The sequence below is a fragment of the Pezoporus flaviventris genome, unplaced genomic scaffold, assembly GCF_033815535.1.
Source record: "Pezoporus flaviventris isolate CSIRO_AGI_PZ_B2104156 unplaced genomic scaffold, CSIRO_AGI_Pfla_v1 ptg000014l, whole genome shotgun sequence".
In the NCBI taxonomy this organism is placed as follows: domain Eukaryota; kingdom Metazoa; phylum Chordata; class Aves; order Psittaciformes; family Psittacidae; genus Pezoporus; species Pezoporus flaviventris.
In genome coordinates, this window is record NW_026892562.1 from 583,267 (window position 1) to 606,406 (window position 23,140).

At 40.8% G+C, this 23,140-nt stretch overlaps 1 protein-coding gene and 1 long non-coding RNA gene across 4 annotated transcripts in view; one reads left to right on the forward strand and one right to left on the reverse strand.

Annotated features, from left to right (window-relative positions):
* Positions 1–23,140, reverse strand: part of NAV2 (neuron navigator 2) — a 400,494-nt gene that overhangs the window by 126,959 nt on the left and 250,395 nt on the right. For 2 of the 3 annotated variants that reach the window (XM_061453111.1, XM_061453110.1), the window contains exons 4-5: positions 10,943–11,015; positions 4,374–4,617 (exon numbers count right to left, since the gene is read on the reverse strand). In XM_061453111.1, coding sequence (XP_061309095.1) covers positions 4,374–4,617; positions 10,943–11,015 — 317 coding nt within the window. Of the gene's footprint in view, positions 1–2,790; positions 2,860–4,373; positions 4,618–10,942; positions 11,016–23,140 lie in introns of all 3 variants that reach the window. The other variant, XM_061453109.1, reaches the window with a different exon arrangement.
* On the forward strand, positions 10,052–22,733 carry LOC133269144 (uncharacterized). Its single transcript, XR_009743332.1, has 3 exons — positions 10,052–10,285; positions 10,403–10,519; positions 22,687–22,733. It is a non-coding gene; the product is annotated as an uncharacterized LOC133269144 (long non-coding RNA).

Below are 23,140 nucleotides of genomic sequence, written 5' to 3' on the forward strand. Positions count from 1 at the left end.
CTTGAGTCCTTCAAAGTCAAAGTTCATACATTTTCATGTTTGTACTGCATTTCATGCACTAATGAATCCATATTTCTACATACCAAATAGATGAAATACATTAAAAATTGAAAGATCTGGTAGTTCAAAATGCATACCAAAGACAGTTAGTGAAAAAGCTCACTGCTTTGAAAAGCAAGGATATTACATTAAAGACTAGAAAATAGAACCAGTTCACATTTCCTACAGTAGCACTGAAAGGGACTGCTCTTTGCCATCTTTGTTTTCTGGATGGTAGAATCTTTTTAAAACCTCTTTATATAAAACACAAAAATACAGCTCTCTTAAATAACTTGTGCCATTAATAGGCTAAAATGAAGAAATTCCAATTGTCAGAGAGAATGGGGATGCAACCAACCAAATCACTGTTGTTTCTCTAGGAAGGAAAAGAAGCCAGGAAGAAGTCTGGCAGGGCTTCCTAAATAAACTGACTTCTCCAAGACCAGTGAAGAAATAAGGAAATACAAAAAGAAGCATAAAGGAAAAGAGCAAAAATGCCAGCAGCTGCATGCGCATGCTTTGCAAAGCTCAAGAGAGGATACAACAAAAGGGCATCATTCAAATACAAATCCAAAAATTAATTTACAAACTCAAACCACCACGTATCTGGCACAGCACATCATGGTTCTGAGGTTGACTTTGCTGAAGCCTTTTAGATAAGCCCCTCAATTTATCCAGCCTTTTACAACACCAGGGGGCGGTAGAAAGTTGTACATGCTCATCATTGCAGCAAAGTGTAAATGAGAACACTCCAGAGATACTTCATCCCCTGCAGACTACATGCGAAAAGGCAGAAGCAAACCAGGGGCAAACACCGTTCTTGAGAACTTGGAAGTCACCAAGATGTAAAACTAAAGTTCATCAACAGCTGGTTTTTGGTTTGGTTTTGTTGTTTTTTTATTTTTTAATAGGAAATGAGCTAGGTTTCCTACAGGTAGGAAGACCTGGGGAGAACTTTTAACAGCCATTGCCTAAAGGGGGCTACAAGAAATCTGGAGAGGGGCTTTGGACAAGGGTCTGTAGGGACAGGACAAGGGGCAATGGCTTTAACCTGACAGAGGGGAGACTGAGATGAGGTCTTAGGCAGAAGTTCTTCCCTGTGAGGGTGGTGAGGCACTGGCACAGGTTGCCCAGAGAAGCTGTGGCTGCCTCATCCCTGGCAGTGTTCAAGGCCAGGTTGGATGGGGCTTGGAGCAACCTGGTCGAGTGGAAGGTGTCCCTGCCCATGGCAGGGGGTTGGAACTGGATGAGCTTTAAACTCACTTCCAGCCCAAACCATTCTTCGATGCTATGATTCTATGAAGGAGCAGAAGATATCTCACCCAAAAGTTTTTACCCAGTGATAAAGCATTTTGAGTACAGGCCAACCATTGCTGGAAGGCTACTAGAGCTCCCAGTACTGGGAGGTGAGTTTCCTAGCAGGGCTCGACAGGAGAGAAGGGATAATGTTCTTGTACCAGTGGATAGGAAAAGGCTCCCACTCATACCCACACAGGCTTTGCAAATCTGTCACATTTTCAAGAAAATAAAGCTACTCAAACCATGTGACTACTCAAAAAGTGGCAAGTTTTCAATTCAAGTCAGTATTCTCGCTGCCAATAAAAACGGACCGAGAATAAAAACCATACATGTTAAAAACACTCTTGAAGAAGATCTCATCTCTTAGATTCCCCACAGCCTGCATTTTAACTGACTGTTTTTAAGACTCTGCTTTTGGTATTAGGCCAAGATATTTCACAGCAGTGCCTGTGAAATCTAGCCGGGGGGGTGGGGGGTGGGTGGGAAATAGGCTCAGGGAGATGTTTCTAACTTCCTACTATGAGGGACAAGTACTGAGCTTGGAGAATACTCTCCTTGCTACCACCTCTTCTAGGCAAATACAAACTGTCAAGCCATAACTGTGATTGAGGGAGAACATGAAAAGGAACCATGGAGCATTTTAACAGGGGTTATACTGCAGATCTTTACTGTTGTCATAGGAGTAGATGGAGAAAATAAATCCAAATTATACAGCAGAACTCCATAGAAACTTGCCAAGCTGAATAAAAGTAATAAGTAACAGTTCACAAGCTTAGCAAAACCGGTATAATTTACCGATGTAAAACTATATAAAAATTCCTAGTAGAACATCATACTACATGATAACAGTGAAAGTAACCATGATTATCAACCACTTTTATAACACAGCAATCCTTATGATGACTGAGATGAGATGGTCATATGACCTGACATGCAAGTCATGCTGGGATTCAGGAAAACAGCTAAAATACCCATTAATCATTTTAAGGGAGATCAGAAGTACTCGGCTTCAGAGCACTGGGGAGTGCAGGAGCTCTGATGAGGCAGACCGAGATGGTGCTGTTCAGGCTCACACTGTACACATGATGCTCTCCTGTCTAGCTAAGCCACTGGCCTGATCATAATGGTTTCAATAAGGCAGATCTAAACACAGTGGGGAGAGCTAAATACAGTGGGGAGAGAACTCCCAGAACCATGTTTTGTTCTCAAAAGCAAAAGCTGATAAAGACAAGAAAATCAAATTATTTTCTTGCGGGCCAGAACGCATTCCACACCTTGAAAAAAACCCAAACCAAATAATAAAAGAATGAAAATACATCTCATCCTTCCACATTGCAGCTGTCTGTAAAGCAGCCTAGTTATAAGCTATTTTCAACAGGAACCCTAAAACATGCAGCCAGAAATATTGCAAAAGGGTTATTCATGCTTTGCAGAAGATGAAGAAATGCTAACCTAGAGGACTTTTTCTGACCAAGAGAGAATCGGATGACTTTGCTTTGAGATGAGTCCCTGGGAGATGCACTGCGGTAGGAAAGAAAAAGTGGAAGATAACATTGAACAAAGGAAGTTCACTTTTTTTTTCTTTTTAAGCCACTGAACTTGGTAACCAGTTGTAGGGAGGACAGAGCCTTTATGGATTTCATGGGATGAAAAAAGCACTTCTTGCCTAAGTATAACTTCAGGTCAAAGCTCCTCCAATCTGAAATCAATTAACTTTTATAGATAAATGAACATGCCATTTTGCATGCAAACCCCAACTTTACCACTCTTCCCTCTCAATCTTTCATTATATGTATTTTCTGCAGAATCTCAGCCAATTAACTTTAGTATATACTAAGACAGTTAAGATCTTCAGGTTAGATATTTTCCAATTTAAAACCCAGCACAATCCACACAATGGACATTGAAGCAATACTCAAATGGTCCCATACATCTCTGCATATTTTTGATAGAAAAGTTGCAAAAATGCTTAAATACGTCTTTGTTTTACTGTACTTATTTCCTGTACAAGTTTATACATAATATAGCAACACTATGGTTTTCAATTATATGAAAATAATGTTTACACCCAAAATGACCCTGATTCATGATGACAGATATAAGGAAAAAACAAATGAGCTCTGAGTAGTCTCATTTGGAAGGCTTCATTTAAACTATTTATATCCCTCACAGAGCAGCACTTAAGCTGGTGTTCACCTTATTGTATGTTATTTTAACACAAGCCTTGAGATTTATTAAAAAAAGCCTTCATAATTTAGCGATTATGTAAATATGGCTTTAGCCTTTAATCCTGCCCACTTCTCCCCACTAAAACCCTCACTCTCCTAGCAGTGGAAAGGTCAGATAAGGAGGAGGCTGTACACACGTTCACGGTGGTACTGCTGTCAGAAACTGCTTTTATTTTAACGTGGAAAGAGCACGCCTATGATTAAAGACATTCAAGGGACAAAGACACCCTCTATTTATCTGTATTCTGATCTAGGAGCAACAAAATCATGAAAATTATTTTCCATGTTAGCCAGCAGCGATTATTTTTGACCAATAAGCCCAGATTTGATTTTCACTGTTACCAACCGTGATGAGCTCCATTTCTTTTACCACTGTTGAAGCTTTCCACTTCTTAGTGAGAACTGAAACTCTTGTGCATTGAGAACCAAAGTTGGTTTTCAGATGCTTAAAGTCTATATTCTGTAACGGCAATGATATATGTGCTTTGCTAGTAAAAAGAAGCAAAAGGAATACTGATAAAGTACTGTGGTGACTTGGTCTAGTAGGTATTTTAAACTCATTGGACTGCCTATTTCCACCACAGAGAACACATTTAAGCACATCTGATTTGATTTCCAAAGGTGTGAAGTCAATTGCTACACAGTATTCAATTTCCAACACTCCTGAGTCAAACTGAAGAAATAAGTTTCTTTGGCTTTTGAAGACCTTTAATAATAATAATAATTAAAAAAAAACCAAAACAACAAGAAGAAACAATGAAAAAGAAAAACATCAAAAAAAAAACAATTTAAAGTCAATTTCCCCACCTGGACTGCATTTCTGGTTGTGCTTTGAACTGGTGCGCAGCTTGTGGGGACTGTTGGCACAGAGTCTGGAGTGATGCTGGGACCTGCTGCTGCAGTACCCCAACCTGGCACTGGGATGGAGGCCCTGCTTGCTGGGATGGATGGTGCTGTGCTTGCTGTTTCTGTGGCTGCTGTTGCTGTTGCTTGTATCGAGATAAACTGAAGAAAAGGCCCAAGATGGCCTTTAGATTCCCATTCCTGATTTCTGTAAGGCAATGTTCAGAAGTCACTCATCAGCAACCACTCATGACTGTACAGCAGGTCAGCCACTGCACTCCTCATAATGTTGCCTGAACCAAGTTCCTTTAGGATATGACAGGCTTTCTGCTCATCTAATCAGCATTACAGCTGATTACCAGCAAGCATCAACTACAAATAAGTAACTAACCCCCCACCCCGTGGTGAGTGCACAATGTCTCATATTTCTGCTGTAGCCTCCGTGTTAACACGGTGCTTAAAAATAGTTCCTTTAAATAGCTCCTTTTAACTGAAGTAACTAAAAAACCCAATCCCTCCCCAACATCCAGTGTATTAATGAACAGCACAGTGTACATGATTTCTCACTCCTAAATTTGCACAAGGAGGAGAAACTACTCAGTTATAACACAGTATTATCTAATTTCTGGAGTATCAGACTAATTGTTTCCATAACAAAAATCTGATACAACTTTTGCACTAGGAAGTATGACCATAGGGTGAAGTAGCTGTATTAAACCAGATAATTACCCGTTTGATGCTATCACAAGCCAATAAAGAATGGATACCCATTGGTACCAAATAGATACCCAAGGTACCTAAAGATAGTTTGACAGTGAATGAATAAACAGTTCCTAAAAGTCATCCTGCTCTCCTATGCAATATCAAATGCAGGGATGTAAAACCAAATAGAAATACAAAAGCCATGTATCAAAACATGCAGTTAACTGTTTTATCTTAATTAATATGCAAGAGCACCAATTCAGGCTTGCAGACAACCTTAATATTGACTTACCTATTTAGCATGTTTAAATTCCTAAATTAAAAAGTGAATTCAAAGTGCTACATCAAACAGCTGAACTATTCCATGCACTATATAGGCCACTCAAACCAATAAAACTTACTGCTGCTCTTTGCTTTTAAATCCCTCTCCGTGGTTTAGTGCAAGAGTGGAAGAAGAGGACATCTGCTGAGTGGCCAGTAGCCAAGCACAAAGGCGAGAACCAGAATCTCAATTTCTTTCCTCAGTTCTGGCTGAAAGGTTGCTCTAACTTTGTGATGGGCCCTGCTCCACCCTTTATGCGCTCTCCCGGCCACTTTCTGCTCACATTGCTTATCTTTGCTGTGTAACGAGCTTCTCTTCATAACCCCAAGCCCTTTACACAACAAATCTCGGGCTCATGACAAAATTTCACTCTGCTTTCTATACCAGCTTCCAGCTTTGGTCTTCTTTTCTACCCATACCTCAGTATACCTCTTCTTCCCACACACTAACCTAATGTACACTTCCTCCCTTCTATTAATTTTGTTTTGTCTTCTGCCCATCTCCCCAGAGACTCCTACACCATGTCTAAATGGTCCTGGTCATTACACAGACCCAGGATGTTGCTCTCCTTCCCTCTCCTATTCTTGACTGAATCTCCTCACCCATTTTTGCTTCCCCGCAGCCCAGGCGCTTCCCCAGCACTCTCTCCCATCACTGCCCCCATTCCCATGTTTAAATGATTATAAATCCCAGGGCCCTTGAACTTGAATTTTTTGTCTTCCTGTGTTTTCTTAGCCAATTTTAGTCTCATTCTGAATAGTGGGGTTCCAATGACTCCTGCATGTTTTCTGTTTCTGCAGTCCACTCCTGCTCCCATACAGTGCCATGCCTCAAACCCAGCCTTCGGCCCCTGCCACCAGCATATGCATTGGGCAGCTTCCTTCTCTAATCCACCTGTGATTAGCTAGGGAGGACAGGGATGGAAGTACACAATAAAGTAAAACATACCAAGAGACAGCAAAGTACAGTAAAAAACCCCACATTCTCCTTATCTTCAGCAAAGAACTCATGGGAACTGTAAGGAAAGTAGCACTTAATCACAGGCAGAAGCAAAAATAAACAGACTCAGAGACACTGGGAAGTTTAACTGCACAAATACAGGCCAGAAGATAAAGAAACTACCATGGGTCTGCACATTTAAATTCTGTGCACTGGAAAAGAGGACCTGATTTTCATGTGAAGTGAGAGGTGGTTCTACAATAACCTACCTAAACCTGTGGCTCTCTGTGGCTGTTTATCTTCTGCTGTATTTATCAGAAAAGCAACCTGCTTTTGACATTTTTCTGAGGTGACGAAAAAAGAATAATCAAAATCAAAAACAAGTTTCAAAAGAAGCAGTCTCTTTCCCTCTGGATTTTAAGCAAAATACTTCAAACAGGATTTTGAGAGGTAATTTTGTTCCTCTTATCTTAAAGACAGACTGAGGTAATGCACTTGGAGCTTGCACTTTGTACAAAAAGAGTGTTTCAAAGAGTATTCCAACCTCACTGCACTCTGCCCAGTGCGGCAGTCTCAACTGCTTCCGGCTGCAAGTCCCCTCCAGTCCCTGCCTCAGCTTACTCTGTGTATTAACTTCAATCAGAATATATATGTCACCCACCCATTTGAAATTTGGAGCCCAAAATGACTGTCATGTGTACTGGAAATGAACACTCTCAACATCTGAGAGGAAACTGGAATTTGGTTTGTTGGAGAATTGCCACAAATCTACTCTTTGGATATTTCCCTCCTGGAATCAATCCATCCCTGCTTGTTTCCCCTACAAGCTACAACTTCCATCACTGCCACTTGCCCATCATCTTTCTCTGTCTTCACAAAAATACACCGGACTCGGTGGAAATTGGTGTGTGTGTGTGTGGGCAAATCAGCTCAGAACAAAGAAAAGGCAAAGAAAGGTCTGCTGGATAGACTATGAGAGAAATGTTATCCGATTCCTCTAACACTTGTGAATGAAATTCCTGTAGATCATAAACTACTCACTGTGTACAGAACACAGATCAAAGCAAACCAATGAACAAAAAAAAACCAGTCTATCACTGTTACTTAGTCAAGCTTGTTTGCATCTTTCTTAAAACTTATTTTATATCTGATTCTATAAAGCACATGGGACTAAAAAAACCCAGAACCAGTTACATAGACCAGACTGGTTAGCCAAACTGGCTAGCAGGAGTACAAAATATGAATCACTGCATCCTCCTTAGCTTAAGGAAGGAAAATGCATGAAATAATTAATTCCCACACCACATATTAGATCTGCAGGCATGTTTTGATAATTAAAGAGCAATTACTTGAAGACTGTAGATAACTGTACATGGCATAATGTAACATGGCATAATCAAAACCTGGCAGCATGGGAAGTGTCCTACCCACATACACTTCAAATAATGCCGTGGGATAGATATGCTGCAGAAATAAAAAATTCCACCCCGACACTGGAAAGGACCTAAAGGACCTAAAATGGAGGAACTGTCAATACTGCAGTGTGTGCTTTGAAATTCATTTACCTACAGGAGCAGGAATGTAATTTCAGAGGCAAAAGTCTACACTGAATCGTGTTGTTCCGAAGTCTAGCGAGACATTTTATTTCATCACTTTATGGCTTCATGGTTTGTTCAGCTGGTTATTATCCAGCTAATCTGTTACCCAGAAGAGGTGCAGCTGCCTACCTATGACATCAATTTGAGTTTCTACTGCACACTTGTGTTCTCCATAACCTTCAAAATCTTTGACAGCGAGGAGATGTTGTGTGAAGGGGGTCAAATTTAGCTGGGCAACTGCAATTCCCATAATCTAAAACCCACCTTGGTGTGGAAACAAGTTTAGGAGCATGGGTTTGGAGAAACAGCTCACAGCAATGGGCAACAAAAAAACTGCAGCAAGAAGAGAATTTTCCAGCATGGGTTTGGAGAGACAGCTCACAGCAACGGGCAACAAAAAAAACTGCAGCAAGAAGAGAATTTTCCAGCATCGCCATAGTTTTCTTTAGTAACTACAAATGAAGATTTAAAATCTTGGAGAAGGGAATGACTTTTTGGCTCTATGTTGCTGAGGAAGGGGCCTGTCTGTAGCATAGTATGGTCATCATCAGTAACTGCAGATCCATAGCATCTTCACTGCATAAATCCAGAAAAAAATTAAAAGACTATGTATAAAGTGGCATGCACATATCAAAGCAGTGGTTTTAAACACTGGAAGGATGAGACACAAGTCCCAAATTATTTCAACATTTAGGAGTTGTCCAAAATCCAATTTTGAATCATTCACTTCTCTCCACGCTAAAACTGCACTAGTGAAAAATACACCTTCTCAAGCAACCCAAGTGAGACTTCAATGTTTATTCCCATTTGGAAGTAATCACAATCTACTCCTTCCTCTTAGATGAGGAGCTGCCAGAGAAGTAAACAATCTGCAGTTGACCTAGCAAGTCTTGGCAAGTTGTGCAGAAACACTGGCGTGCTTGGTTACAGCACTCTTCATTTTCAGTGATTCTGTGCTCTCTCTTGTTTAGTTTCCCGCTCCTTCCACAGCAAGTTAAGGCGAGACCAAGAACAGAAATCGAATTGATTGTTGAATTTAAGACTTCGTATCTTATAAAATCTATTCCTTCTCTCCCCACTCTAGCTGTCACTTTTTCCTCAATTTAGTGGTAGAGTCAGCAAATGTTCTCATTCCTATGTTGACAGCAAACATTATTGATATGTTCCTAGCTTCTGTATGATTTAGTATGTTAATTCCTAGACAGTGTAAAAGAAATGGAGACAAACAAATTCAGCTAAGCCATGGGATATATCCTACTGAGTCTGCCTTGTGATTTGGTGGCAGAACAATGACTATTCATCATGCTGTCCCTAACCCAGTGTGAACAATGCTACACTTAACTTTGCACACCCAGACACTTCTCTCATTAACTAACATGCTGAGATTTTTAGATTTCGCATCATACCAAGACAAGGAAATAATGTGAAATTTATTATATTTTTACAATAAGCACGTACCGGTTCAAACTCGAAATTGGATTTTACAGCAAACGCTGTTGCATTTGCTTTTTAATAATTTCCCGGTAATCAAACTTTCTGACGTAAAAAGTTTTAGCTCATACTTTCTTTTCTTGACACGAAAATCCCTCTTATTCTAACTGAATTATTGAGGCATAGAATGCAGGCAGTAGTCGGGATGTCCATATTAAAACTCCTCTTCGGAGGAAAATATTGGTGTTCTAACTCAGCTTAAGGACACATCACAGAAAAAGACAGCTAACGCTCAGCCTCCTCCTCTACTAATTGTGGTATATTCAAGTTAGAACAACGTGTACTATCTGCTACTTTGTTTTCCATGCTTACAAACCACCTCAAAATTAGTAAAATTACATTTCAATTACACATTTTTGAAGTGGCTTCTAAGATCTCACAGACTAGGATAAGGTAGGAGGCTTTCTTTTGAGGACAGCAAGGAATTCTTGAAGCCATTTTCCAAATTGTCAAAATGCAGTTTTAAATGGTAATATTTAATAACTTTTAAATCTATCAATTTTATTAACTAGAAATGTGTATTATACAATAACATAGTAATTTAATAAACATTTTAATTTTTTTATTTTTAATGTAATGTATGTATATAAAAGCTGTGGACATGATGGTTTCACCATAAAGTTCATCCCCAGTGGTTATCTGGCATACATTTGATACACATCTACCACTGATAAGTGAAAGTGTGCTTCAGCTCAGACTTCAAATCACTGTCATAAAGTGCATAGTGCTGAGTTTTGGATTTGTGACTAAACCAGTGTTGATAAGGAACCAGTGTTTTGGCTATTGCTGAGCAATACTGGCACGGTGTCTACTTGTGGGACATGGTAAGTGACTGCCTTTGCATCACTTGGTTTGGTTTTAAGCCTCTTTCCTTCACTCATTAAACTATCTTATGTGTTGCCTCACTCCTCCACTTCCTATTCTCTCTCCCATCATGCTAGGAGTGAGCCCACCACACCTACACATCCTTGCTTGCCTTCCTTGTTTGAGCCACAGGATTCCTTCAGAGAAAGAAAACATGCCTCTAACCATAAAGGCAATGAAGGATACTACTTCAGGTAAAAGAATAATTGAAGAATAAGAAAATCATGTCTCTCACAAAGCAAGCAACTGCCAGCAGTTCACCTTGAATATCTGTAAAATGTAAAATTTAAAAATAATATAATGATATTATTCCGTACTGTGCCCATTACAGAACTTAGATGAGAAATTTCTAGGATTTTTAACAGAAAGAAACAAAGAAATGACTGAATTCCAATACAGTCTCACTGATTATTTTTACAAGTCAGCTTTGTGGAAATTAGATACGCATTTTATTCACCTTCCATACTGAGACAGGGAAAAAAAAAGAAGTAAAGACTGCCAAAAAATTAAATTATCCAAACTAACCTCCCATGCCACTTCATGTTCTGGTTGCAATCACAAGCAGTAATTCAGGTTTCTCATTTAAAACTGAAATTTTAAGCCACCGATTGACTCACCTTCTGCTGACAGCCCCTGGATGTTAATTCCCTTAGCAGCCAAGAAACTCAGGCATGCATCTATGTTTTCAATCTGTTCAAAAACAAATAAACAAAAAAATCAGAGAGACACAAAGAGAAGATACATTATAATAACTGTAAGATTTTCAGTGCCTGCTACCCTTTATTTGCACCCAGTGTTTGTACCACATCAAATGTCCCTTTGCTCGTTCTGTGGAGACCATAATGTGAAACCTCCTCAGTTACTAAATTGATTATTACGTGGGTCAGGACTTTCTGTTCTTTGCACTTGCATGAAGCAAGTTAGTTAATACTCTAACCACGGCAGGCAATCACTACATATCTTACTAAGGGTCAAGGATGTTATGCCAGGGTTTTCAACCTACAGTAAGCATAACAAACATGAAACTGAAAATAAACCTGGGGGCCTCATTTGCTTGAGAAGGCAGATTGCCACTTGTTCTTCAGTTGACAGCTGGCAGAAGTTTCTACAAATCACAAAAGCAGTCAAATATAAAAACTGTAACAGGAAACCCCGGCTGGAATCCAAAATATGTCCACTCATGACACTCGCTGCATGTTGGAAATGAAAGACAACTGCTTGGTCGCTGTGGGGCAAATCCTGCCCTTCAGAGACATGGTACAAAGGTATGGGATCAAACTCATTTTGACCAGGTAGGGTCTCCTGGTTGCCCAGAGAAGTGGTTAATGCTCCATCCCTGGCAGTGTTCAAGGCCAGCCTGGATGGAGCTTGGGTGACATGGTCTACTGTGAGGCATCCCTGTTCGTGGCAGGGGGTTGGAACTGGATGAGCTTTAAAGGTCCTTTCCAATACAAACCAGTCTGTGATTCCATGATACTGCACAACAGGTCTGACTGCTGGTGACTACAGCTGCTATACACAGAGCACTCAGACCCTTCCTAACAAGGTAAACTCAGGAATGGCCGAATTAGGCATTTTTCCCCCACTGTACCTCAACTGCAGTAGAGGTCTCACAGTGGCTTCACACGTAGTTTCTCATCAAGCTACCACCAAAGCTCTGTTGTTGTCTCCAGAAGACGCAGACAGATGCCTGCTACCCCCCACCCCAGACCAAAGCACTGTTTTGGTTTTGGACAACTTGACCTAGATGAAGATGTCCCTGCTCATTGCAGGAGGCTTGGACTAGATGAGCTTTGAAGGTCCCTTTCAACCCAAACTACTCTATGGTTCTATGCAAAAGCCTAAGCTGAGACACCTCAAGAGGCTGCAAGGAACAGCATTTTAGGAGATACCATGTTTCATGTGTAGTTCCAGAGAAGACTTGGATAATACCATTGAGAAATTTTGTATTTCATGATGATGATGATCAGTAAGTGACAAAATAGGGTCTCCATGTATGAATAGCTTGCAAACATTAATTTGTTAATTACCCAAACATCACAACAAAATACTGCTTCCACTTTACAGATAGGGAATGATACAGACAGCAAGCCCCACATTTGCTCTCAATGAACCACCTTTCTTCTGTGAAAGTTGGAGACATCAAAAGGGAATGTGAAAGATGCAGCTTTCCCTCTCAGCTCCTGTCTGCCCTCAAAATATATACAAGTGAGGGCTGTATGGCATTATGGAGGCTGAGCTCTCAGCCCTGACCTGCACTTTCCATCCTTGTCAAAGTAAGAAAGTACAAGGGAAGCTGCCAGAAAACCTCCAGCATGGATTTCTCTCATGGTACTTTCGCGGGTTGGACCTAGATGATCTTTAGGTCCTTTCCAACCCAAATCATTTCATAATTCTATGATTTACTGTCTCTAAACTTAACAATAAAAGCATTGTCTTCTACCGGGGAAACAAAAAAATTACTGGCATCACCTAACTGTGATTTCAACAATTATAAACACTGATACAGTGTGGGCTTGCAGCCCAGAAAGCCAGCCGTATCCTGGGCTGCATCAACAGCAGCGTGACCAGCAGGTCAAAGGAGGTGATCCTGCCCCTCTACTCTGCTCTTGTGAGACCTCACCTGGAGTATTGTGTGCAGTTCTGGTGTCCTCAGCATAAGAAGGACATGGAACAGTTGGAACAAGTCCAGAGGAGGGCCATGAGGATGATCAGGGGCCTGGAGCACCTCCCATATGAAGACAGGCTGAGGAAGTTGGGGCTGTTGAGCCTGGAGAAGAGAAGGCTGCGTGGAGACCTCATAGCAGCCTTCCAGTACCTGAAGGGGGCCTATAGGGGTGCTGGGGAGAGACTGTAGTGACAGGACAAGGGGTGATGGGTTAAAACTTAAATAGGGGAAGTTTACATTGGATATAAGGAGGAAATTCTTCCGTGTTAGGGTGTTGAGCACTGGAATGGGTTGCCCAGGAAGGTTGTGAATGCTCCATCCCTGGCAGTGTTCAAGGCCAGGTTGGACGAAGCCTTGGGTGAGATGGTTTAGTGTGAGGTGTCCCTGCCCATGGCATGGGGGTTGGAACTAGATGATCTTAAGGTCCTTTCCAGCCCTAACTATTCTATGATACACTCAAAACTTTTATCAACCTCATTATACTTTGAGATATATATACTCTATACTTCCAAACCCAGACAGACACCAAAGAACACATTTCCCGTCATATTCAGACCTTAAAGACTGTAGCAGGGGGCAGTTCAAAGGTTCATTTATCCACAACTCAAGATGATATGACAGTCAATCTCTACCCATTTCCTTCCTCAGTGCTCAACAACCCTTTTAAGTTTTCAACACGGCTCTTTGATTGAGGTGTTTGGGACTCTACCAGAAAGCTAAAGTTCACCTTTGCAAGAATAAACACCACATAAATGCATCAATCTAGTTCTGCTACCCGCACTTAACAAGCTGCAAGAACATTTCCAGTCTTCCACAGCTGTGGCTAGATGCCTCCTCTCCTAGTAAGGAGAACTCCTTAGGTAAAGATAAGCAGTATCTCATCTCCATTCTAGGTATGCAGTTGTAGAAACTCAAACTAGCTCTTTCAGTCCTCCTTTGCTTCTCTTCCCAGGTCCCTCACCTTTGCTCAACCTCTCCTTTAGGACAGAGTGACCACTGGATTAGGATTTACTTCTGGGTAGCAAGTTCCTCCTCTATACCCTCATTTTTAGTGCTACACGGTAGTCCTTGCTGACTTCCTAATCTTATTCTCATTGCAGATCTGATTCAGATTCAAACAGCCCCTTTTAAAATCACTACCATTTCTTTCCTTGGATTTCACTGAGCATTTTAGCCACGCCCAGACTAAGGGATGACCGCCCCATCAGAGCACTAATGCTTGAGGTGCGTATGTGGACCATGGATTGAGTCACCTGGACCTCGCTGCCATAGGAAAAAAGACAGACAGGCTACTTTGCCACACCAGTAGTGATGCCTAGCTAAAGGCTGTGAGAAACAGGGGCTTTTTGGTGCTACAGTGGTATGGAAAAAGAACTGGGGGGGTGACGGGGGGGGGGGACGGACAGGATGGGACGGGATTGGGACAGAATAGAGTAATACAGAACATGGACTGTCAAAAATATATGGTGCATTACAGTCAAGAACTCATAGGAGTCAAAATATTACAGAAAGAGGAAAGTATCCTATGTCAGTACTTAAACCTACACATGATGAAATAAAGTGGTAGTAACAGAGGCTTGCAAAAGAAACCTCTGGTAGGAATTCAAGGTGCTTCCCACACAATGACTGGCTGGTGGCCTACATAAACATGATTTGTGACTGCTATCCAGCTCCAGTGGAAAAGGGCTCATGCTCACTTGGCACTCTGGTGTCTTGTAAGCAGCAAAATACTCAATCAGGGAGCCGTCTTCCAACCCTCCAAAGTGCTAAGAATGAAAACAATGATTTTGAGATGTGTGAGGGAAGCACTTTGAAAAAATCAACACTTTTTTCCTACTGTAAAAACCAAAGAAAGCTACTGAAACCTTTGTATGTCAAATAGGTGTGAATACTATTTTGTGGCCACTAGCCTTAGTGAAGAGCCCTAAGCTTGGCTGAATTAGTCTAATGCATTGGAAATCACGCTGTTTATTTAAAAAGAAGCATTTCCAACAATGTAACATTTAATTAATTTCACCTATAAAAGCTCCAACAGAGGATTCTGTCTCTAGTCCCTGCTGTACTAACATAAGAGCTAACTATTTATAATTGGCAAGTAATTTTTTTATGGAGAAAGTGCACAGAGGGTTGGAGATAGCAAGCTAGTCTGAAGCAGAAGCATGGTAGTCATACCATTTACATGAATTTACCTAGGATAGAAGTGAAGCTCTTAGATAGATCTCAGCTAAGCAAAGACCTTGTGACCCTGCACCGTTGTGAATTCCAACACAATAGAGCTGCATCCTTGAAATTACAGTATTCAGCAGCAAATCATCACTGAGACTCTATGGGATCTTTCCTGGCCAAGTCTATGTATCACTTAAACCCCTCAAAAGTAGATACAAAACGACTGGATTTGCAAAGGGGAGTGCATATTTTCTTTTTCACTGTGAGCAACAATCGGGTTTTGGCTGACAACTCTGATTTCCCATTTGCTTTGCCAGCAATATCTAACAGAGCAGAAGCAAAACGGGAAAGATGGCAGTTGGATGCTCTCATTTCCCGCTTACCCAAATAGGGGAAAGCTGTGCAAAAGGACAAGGAAAGCCAAGGACAGACATCCACAATGATTACCTCACTCTGACACATGACTAGGAGTGTTCAAAACTGAGCCTTGCCATAAGCATCAAACGAATTTGCAATCTTGAACTGCTGCATAAATAAGCCATTTGAAGTGTAGTCAACTCTCAAAACCCAGTGTCAGTCACACACCCTATATGACGAGTATCCCTTCTGAAATGCCCCTAAATGCCAGGCTAGGACAGCTGAGCCCATACCTAAAGGCAGCCCTTCTCTGGGGGCTCCCCCTCCTTTCTTACAGTGAGGAGATAACATGAAAAAAAATAAACTCCTATAGAATTAAACATAAAATATCAAGTGTCACAACTCCAATCTCATATTCACAGAGGCAAAAGGCATGTTTCAGTCAGCTACCTCAAAACATCCTCTTAGCACAAATCTCTGGGCAGCATTTTATACCTGGCCAGATAGAAGCAGAAGGCATCCTGGCTAAGGAGTGCACATGCCTAACTTTCAAACACCAGACCAGCAGCAGTTGCTTTGTTACACCACGAAGGCCATCACCTTCTTGGTGGAAAACAGGATTAAAAGCTACTGGTCACACATACTTACTGATTTCTAAGTCCTTCTGTAAAGGACATCACTACACATTGTCGGGTTTCATTCCCACCAGACCTGCATGCTCCTCGTTCCTTCCTAGCTTCTGCAGATACACACACATTTAACTGCTTCACTGAATTCCTACGTATGGATCAGAATACTTCTACTTAATGCTTATTTCACTGTAACTTTCCCAGGTATTACTCAGATTCACCTCTATTCTCACATGTACCCTACAGCAATTTGTGCATTTCCGACAACGCAAGCCACAAAACCCACACAAATTTTTGCTCTGATCATATAATAGCAACTTCAATTTCTATTCCTATTCTTGTCAGTGCTAGAAAGAAAACATGCCCTGGCCTGTATGAACAGAATAGGGAATGTAAGAAACAAAATGAAATCCCAAAACAAATATCCCCATCCTGTAAATGGATACCCATGGGTGTGCACCAACAGATGTTGAACATTGACTATATCAGACAAAAGACTTGAACATGGAAATAGTCTACAGCCAAAGCTGCCAGTCCAACTCTGCCAAGTCAAACACAGGGGGTAAACTATCACTAGTCCTGCTCTTGTAACAGAAACAGATGTTTTCCTCCAACAAAAAAAAATCAGTATTAAACTTACAGTAAGTTCCTTCACTTAGAAACCATGGGAAGTTATGATGCAAGACCTCTGCTCCCAGCTTTTATGGTGATAGATGGGGAGTTTTTCTAAGCTTATCCAGAAAACCCCCTACTTATATTAAAGCCAGTGCTCTCCATTTAACTTGAGGCTCCATATTATGTCCAGTATATCAGTTTTCAAAGGAGAAAAAGAAGATTGATTTCATGTGCAAGTTTTTCAAGTTTCACAAGCTTTTATGCAATATTCCAGCAGAATTCACATATAACGCAGAAACAAGGAAAAAGCTCACCACAAGCTGTTTCTTAAGGCAAAAATCTATTTCTGCCAGTATTTTCAGATCAAGCTTTTACACTCAGTATTTTTATACCATAAAGTTTAGGAAGAGCATAAACATTGACAATCTTTAGAGCACTGGAGTTTTGGGAGAGGGATGGTTCTCCCTTCAAATAATATCTCATTTGCACTACTTCCTGAACGTATATATATATACACACACACACTACATCAGAAATACCAAGACAAATTCCATTTTCCCCATAAGGATATAAATACTATTATTGCTGTGTATAAAATAAATCTTCATTAGTACTTATCCCAATCAAGATGTATCTTTTTTAAAAAGAAAATAGCATGCTGCTTTTGACTATTTGGATAAAAGCCTCTGTCAAAATCAAGTTTCATGATTTTGACAGATCTTGTCGGCTATCTTAGAAATAATAGATGGAATGTAAGGACAAATGAAACTAATTCATACTCTGAAGCCAGGTTACAACAGATTCAGCCACTGAAATAAAAATCTATTATCATGGGTACAGTTTTCACATAGAATCATAGAATGGTTTGGGTTGGTGAGGACCTTAAGATCATCCAGTTCCAACCCCCCTGCCGTGGGAAGAGACACCTTCCACTAGACCATGTCGCCCAAGAGTTGATTCTCTCTCTGCTATAATTGCATTACTTTGGGTTTTTTAAAAAAAGGACAGTTTGGGCACTAACCTAAGACTAGAGAACTAGCCTAAGCCTCATCTCTTGCATCCCCTCTGCTATAACCCTGGGTAAAACCTTAGCTTTCCTGTGCTTCAACTCTTCCTCAGGAAATAATGGGACAAGCATTCAATATTCACTGACAACATGCCTAACAGAGAGAAAAATGGGGGCTGTAAGACCCACAGAGAGATGTGATACATGCTGGCCAAGATTTCTAATCACATCAAAGAGCACCCAAAGGGCCCTCTTGTATTGTGAATGGTTTCAGGCAATCCTGGACAACTCAAGTCCTGCCAAAGCTCATCTGGTCTGGGAGGGGGAGATGGAAGGGTTTATAGAAATTGTCTTAATTTAGTTTAAAATTCAGCTTTCCAGGTTAATTTAGTCAAAACTGAAATTTTCCTACAGAGAAGACAAAAAAAGGGTACTTTGACAAAAACTTCTTTGACAAATATACCTGGAAATATAATTTTTGCTAGTCTCAATAAACACTTGACCAGATTCTATTCATACCACACTAGCTGTACATTACTGGCACTAAATCTCTGTTTCTGTATAAGTGAAGACAACAATAGCTGGGGAGAAACCATGGCTGTGGTCAGCAAACACATGATGAGGAGGATAGTGAGTCCCATGAATACTTCATTTCTGCTATCACTGGTTGCTTGCAGAAGCCCCTTTTCTACCTGGGGTTTCCAGACTGAAAGTTATGTTTTGAGTGCTGTGCAGTTGGGATTAAATATAAAATATGACTGGTATCTAGTGAAGATAGACTTCTTCCCAAAACATCCTGGAATTCTACATTAAAAGATACTTTTAAAGAGCATAAATGCTTAAAAGGGAGGACTGATGCTAACCCACTCCATGCAGTAAACACTGGCTCTTATGCACTGTTGTATTTCCTCCAATACTAGCTCAAGTGTTGAAGGCTCTGCTTGTCACTAATGTGAATTTGCAGCAGAAATCCAGAATTTCACACTCATGTAGCAAGAGCTGCACTGAAAATGTTACGACAAAGAGCTTTTAGCTCAGAGAAAATGTTTTGTCTTAACACTGCTGCACTTATTAAATGAATAATTTTAACAGGAAACCAACCTACCAGTCAAAAATGTATTTGAAGTAATGCCAGTCAATTACAGATTCACTCTCAGTGCAAGGGTGACGACAGCGTACCAGTCAAGCATCTGTCTCTGTTTTTCAAATATACACAAGTGGATAAGCAGCAAGGGTCACCTCAGGGCTGAGTCACTGCAAGGACCTCTTGCAATAGAGAACTCAGCAGTTGCTGGTTCCTAAAACAGCTCCATGGGAAGGGAGCTACGGCTACAGCCTGTTCCCAGGCTGACATGCATACTGATATCTTGAGGCCTGAGGGTGACAGCTTCACCTGTTTGCAAAGGATTGATTCCGGTGGCTGAAGGGGCATCAACACATGTGCCCCCTCCTTCCTTGCACATCCAGGATCATTTCTGGGATCCTGGATAACATCTCCTATGTAACTGCATCAGACTAGCACAATAGTACTGTTTAAGTAGATAAAAATCATCCCACATAAAAGGAATAAGAACAGATTTTTCTGGATATCTATCACCTTTGCAGACTGATTAATTAAAATAACCATCATCACACACAGTTACAGTGCATAAGCAATGGCCTAGATAACATTCACCCTGTATAAGAACCCTAACTGACCCCTGACAGACTCCATGCAGCATTTAGTCACAGCACAATTTTTGCTCATGGCACCAAATTCAGCAGTCAGTTAATACACTCCTCTGCACCTAGTAGAGCCTCACCAAGAAAACACCATGAAGGTGAAGACAGTCTTTTAACACTTTCCATGATTTCCCATTTTTTCGCCATTTATACAAAACATAGCAAGAAGCTGTGTGTTTGCAAAGGACTGCATAAAAGGTATATTTATGTAATAATTCTACAAAAGTAACAGCCATGGCAAAACCCAATTCTTTTTCTAGGCTGTAGTGCAGGTGTAAGTACTTAAGTGGAAGATAAAGAAATCTCCAAATGCGTATGTGGAATGACCCTAGCCCTGTAATGCATCTGCTGCTTCATGTATTTAGTCCACACAGCAGGGACAACCATAGGTGTTGGAAATGGCATAATTCAGATTAACAGTGAAACAAATAAGCAACTAGAATCTAATTCTGTCTTTGTAGTTAAGCTCACATCTTCCAGATTTTCCATAAAATTACTTTTTCTCTGTGGCTCCTTATGGAACCTCACACTCTTTCAGAGACACATGAGGTCTAAGTTCTTACATCACTACAGGACAAAGAATTACAGCACACCATCAGGGACCATGAAGATGATCCTGTATGGGAATGACAGACAGCCTGTCATCAGCAATGCCTCCAAAGGTACCACATACACCCACTCAATGGACAAAACAGTATGTACATACTGCCCTACCTCCCATCTCCACAAGCAGTAGGGGTTTGGAAGCCCTTCCCTCCAGAAATTAAACAAATACCTATCCAGTGACACTTTATCATGCCTTATGGCAGGGAGATGTGTTTACTGGCTTTTCCCAATCCAGTCTAGCTCTATTTGTCATGTTATTTTCTATGTGGGACAATGGCAGGGGTGAGAGGGTGGCTTGTGATCTTATTTAGACTGCAAGCTCTGCGGCACAGAAACCTATGATCGAACTGTGCCTGTCTCACTGATGCCAATACATAAATGGTAAGTGTGAGAGAATAACAACAGTCTGAATCTCAGGGGAGGGGGGGAGAAGATACAATAAAATGAATCTTAACAAGGAGTAGTAGTTATTATGAAGTAAGGAAAAAGGACATCTAAGTACAAGTAACCTGGCAGATGACCTCTGTGGTAAGTTGTTCTTGCATACATGACAATACGGGTTCATACATGATCAAGAGAAACCCAGGGAGCTTAGAGAAAATGCATCAAGCATTCCTGAACTCCGTATTTGGCCAAGTGCCTCCACAGGCAGTTGAAGGAGCTGAGCTGGCATCTGGCACAGCTCTGGGTGACATCTTCCCCTCCAGCTAACCTTCAGCTGTGAGTAATTTATCACAGGTGAGGGCCTAAGGATACCCATTTTTTAACTACAGTAACATTCAAACAGATTCAATTTTTAAACATCTACTGTAGTGAGATACAAACTCCCCAGACAAAGCAGGGGGGAGGGTCACCAGAAGACAGAAAAGTTCTCTTTACTGCACTGCTCAAAGCAACCTTAGAGTAGGATGACTTGAAACAATATGGCTATATTTAACCACTGGGATATGTTTCCAAAAATCCTCTGCTAGGAATTTGCAGAGGAAAAACATGCTTGTGATGCTTTTGATCTCTCCAGCATATCTGAATTAGCAGAACATGCCCAGGCAGCAGACCTCAGCCCCACAAATCCAGAGGGGTTTTTGCACCCAGCTATGGCAATGCTTATACAACACTGGGTTCTTAAAAATGCTCCAAATCTTTAGAGAAGCAGGTTAAAGTGGATGTCTGCCCTTGAGAAATGAAGGCAGAATTATTTTCCATGAGAAAAATAAGAGTATTTCATTTTTTTCCCGTTTCTTTGTTAATTATTTATACAAAACACATCAGCTCACACACTTAGTGGGTATTACACACACATAGTTTGCTGCGTGGGTGATGCAGATGGTTTCAGCTCATCTTATTCCTGCCAATCAACTCATTAATATGTTCCCCGGTATACCCTTGAAGTATGGGGTTCACCAGCATTCACCTTTATAATTTCAATTCACTAAAATGTTTTTTGAGAAAAAGAACACAGAAATATGGACAACATGTGCCATAGGCACAAACAGTAGTGAAGATTTCAACTTCTCATGCTCTTTTTGTCAATAAAATAAAGACTCAGAGCAGAGGATGGAGCTGGCAAGGGTCACATTGAGGAGGGAAATGGATACCTGGCTCTAAAAAGTGAATTAAAACTCCCAGCACCATGCACTTCAAGACCATGGTCCTTGTCAGGCTGGAGAATATTCATACAAACTGTTCTTTGACATTGGGTGTCACATACATGACAGAACAGCTCATTCTCAGAATACAAGAAAACAGTCAAATATTAAAATAACAGTTGAATTGCCATCACTGGGGTAAGGAAAACACAGCCTTCACCTTGACTTTCTTAAAGTCCTTGGGAAGAAATGCAGACCCAAGTTGCAGTACAAGATTCTTTTATGTCTGCAAGATTAACAGAAAGATTGAGCAGTATTATTTTACTGGTTCAGCTTGGTATCTGCATCAGAAAGATAAAATTTGTGAAAAACTTCTGGTCAACACACAGAGAAAATAAATACCTCCTTTTTGTTATTTGATAACTGATGCTTGTATACACAAAGTGGTCATCCTTGAAAATAATACTCCCGAACTGCAAACCCAGTTATTCCCTCCTCTCTTTATAGGAGGGAACTGTGGTGTTGCTTCAGCATACATGCCTTTCTGTTGCTCCAAATTCTTGTTTTGGGTGTCCCATATTTTCCCAAGCCTAGCATGGAACACTGAAAGAGTCTGGTGTGCCCTCCTACAGATCCCCCAACCCCTTCCCTTCAGCACTGACAGCTTTGCTACCGCCCTGCTCCTTCAGGCTTCAGTAGCAAGGGTAACACACCATCACTTCTCAGACATTCACACCTAACATTCCAGTTCTTTCTAGAGCATCATCACCTGTCATTATTTCTTTCATTTTATTTTCAACCTTAGAAAAAATAAATATTTTCTCAGTAGTCTCTTCTCACATATTTTTTCTTATATATATATAGGTATATAGATATGTCTTATCTCTTTCCAATACCACACTAAGTATTTCTTACCATTACATTTGAGGTGGAAAACCCCCTCCACCTGTCCTGTAAGACACCTTGCTGGTACTTCTTTTATCCTTTCTTCCAGTCCCATCTTCAGCTGTGCTTCAGCTTTTGCCTGTGCCTGTCAATATATCCCTTCACAGGCAAGTGTCTGACTTCACATTTTCAACATTAGCTTTCTTTACTTGTCTCTCTCCCCAGCCACTTCTGGTCTAGCTGATATGGATCTTTCTTTCCTTCACCTCACTCTCCACTTTCATGCTCTGATTTTTCAGATGTCTTATCTTTTGCCTTTTTCTTATATCATCTAATCTCCACCATTATCTCATCTGTTATGATTTATCACTTACACGTAATGAGTAACACAACCACCTCCCTCCCTCTCTTTGCTGTGCTATGCAAGAAGATGTATCAATATACAAGAAAATGCTCAGCTATCATACTGTGCAAAAAAACATTGCCTGTGAAACCTCCTTCCAAACCTGAGCATTTTACACGTTTCCTCACAGACAGAACACAGTCCCTGTAGAGCAAGATTTCGACAGGCTGTC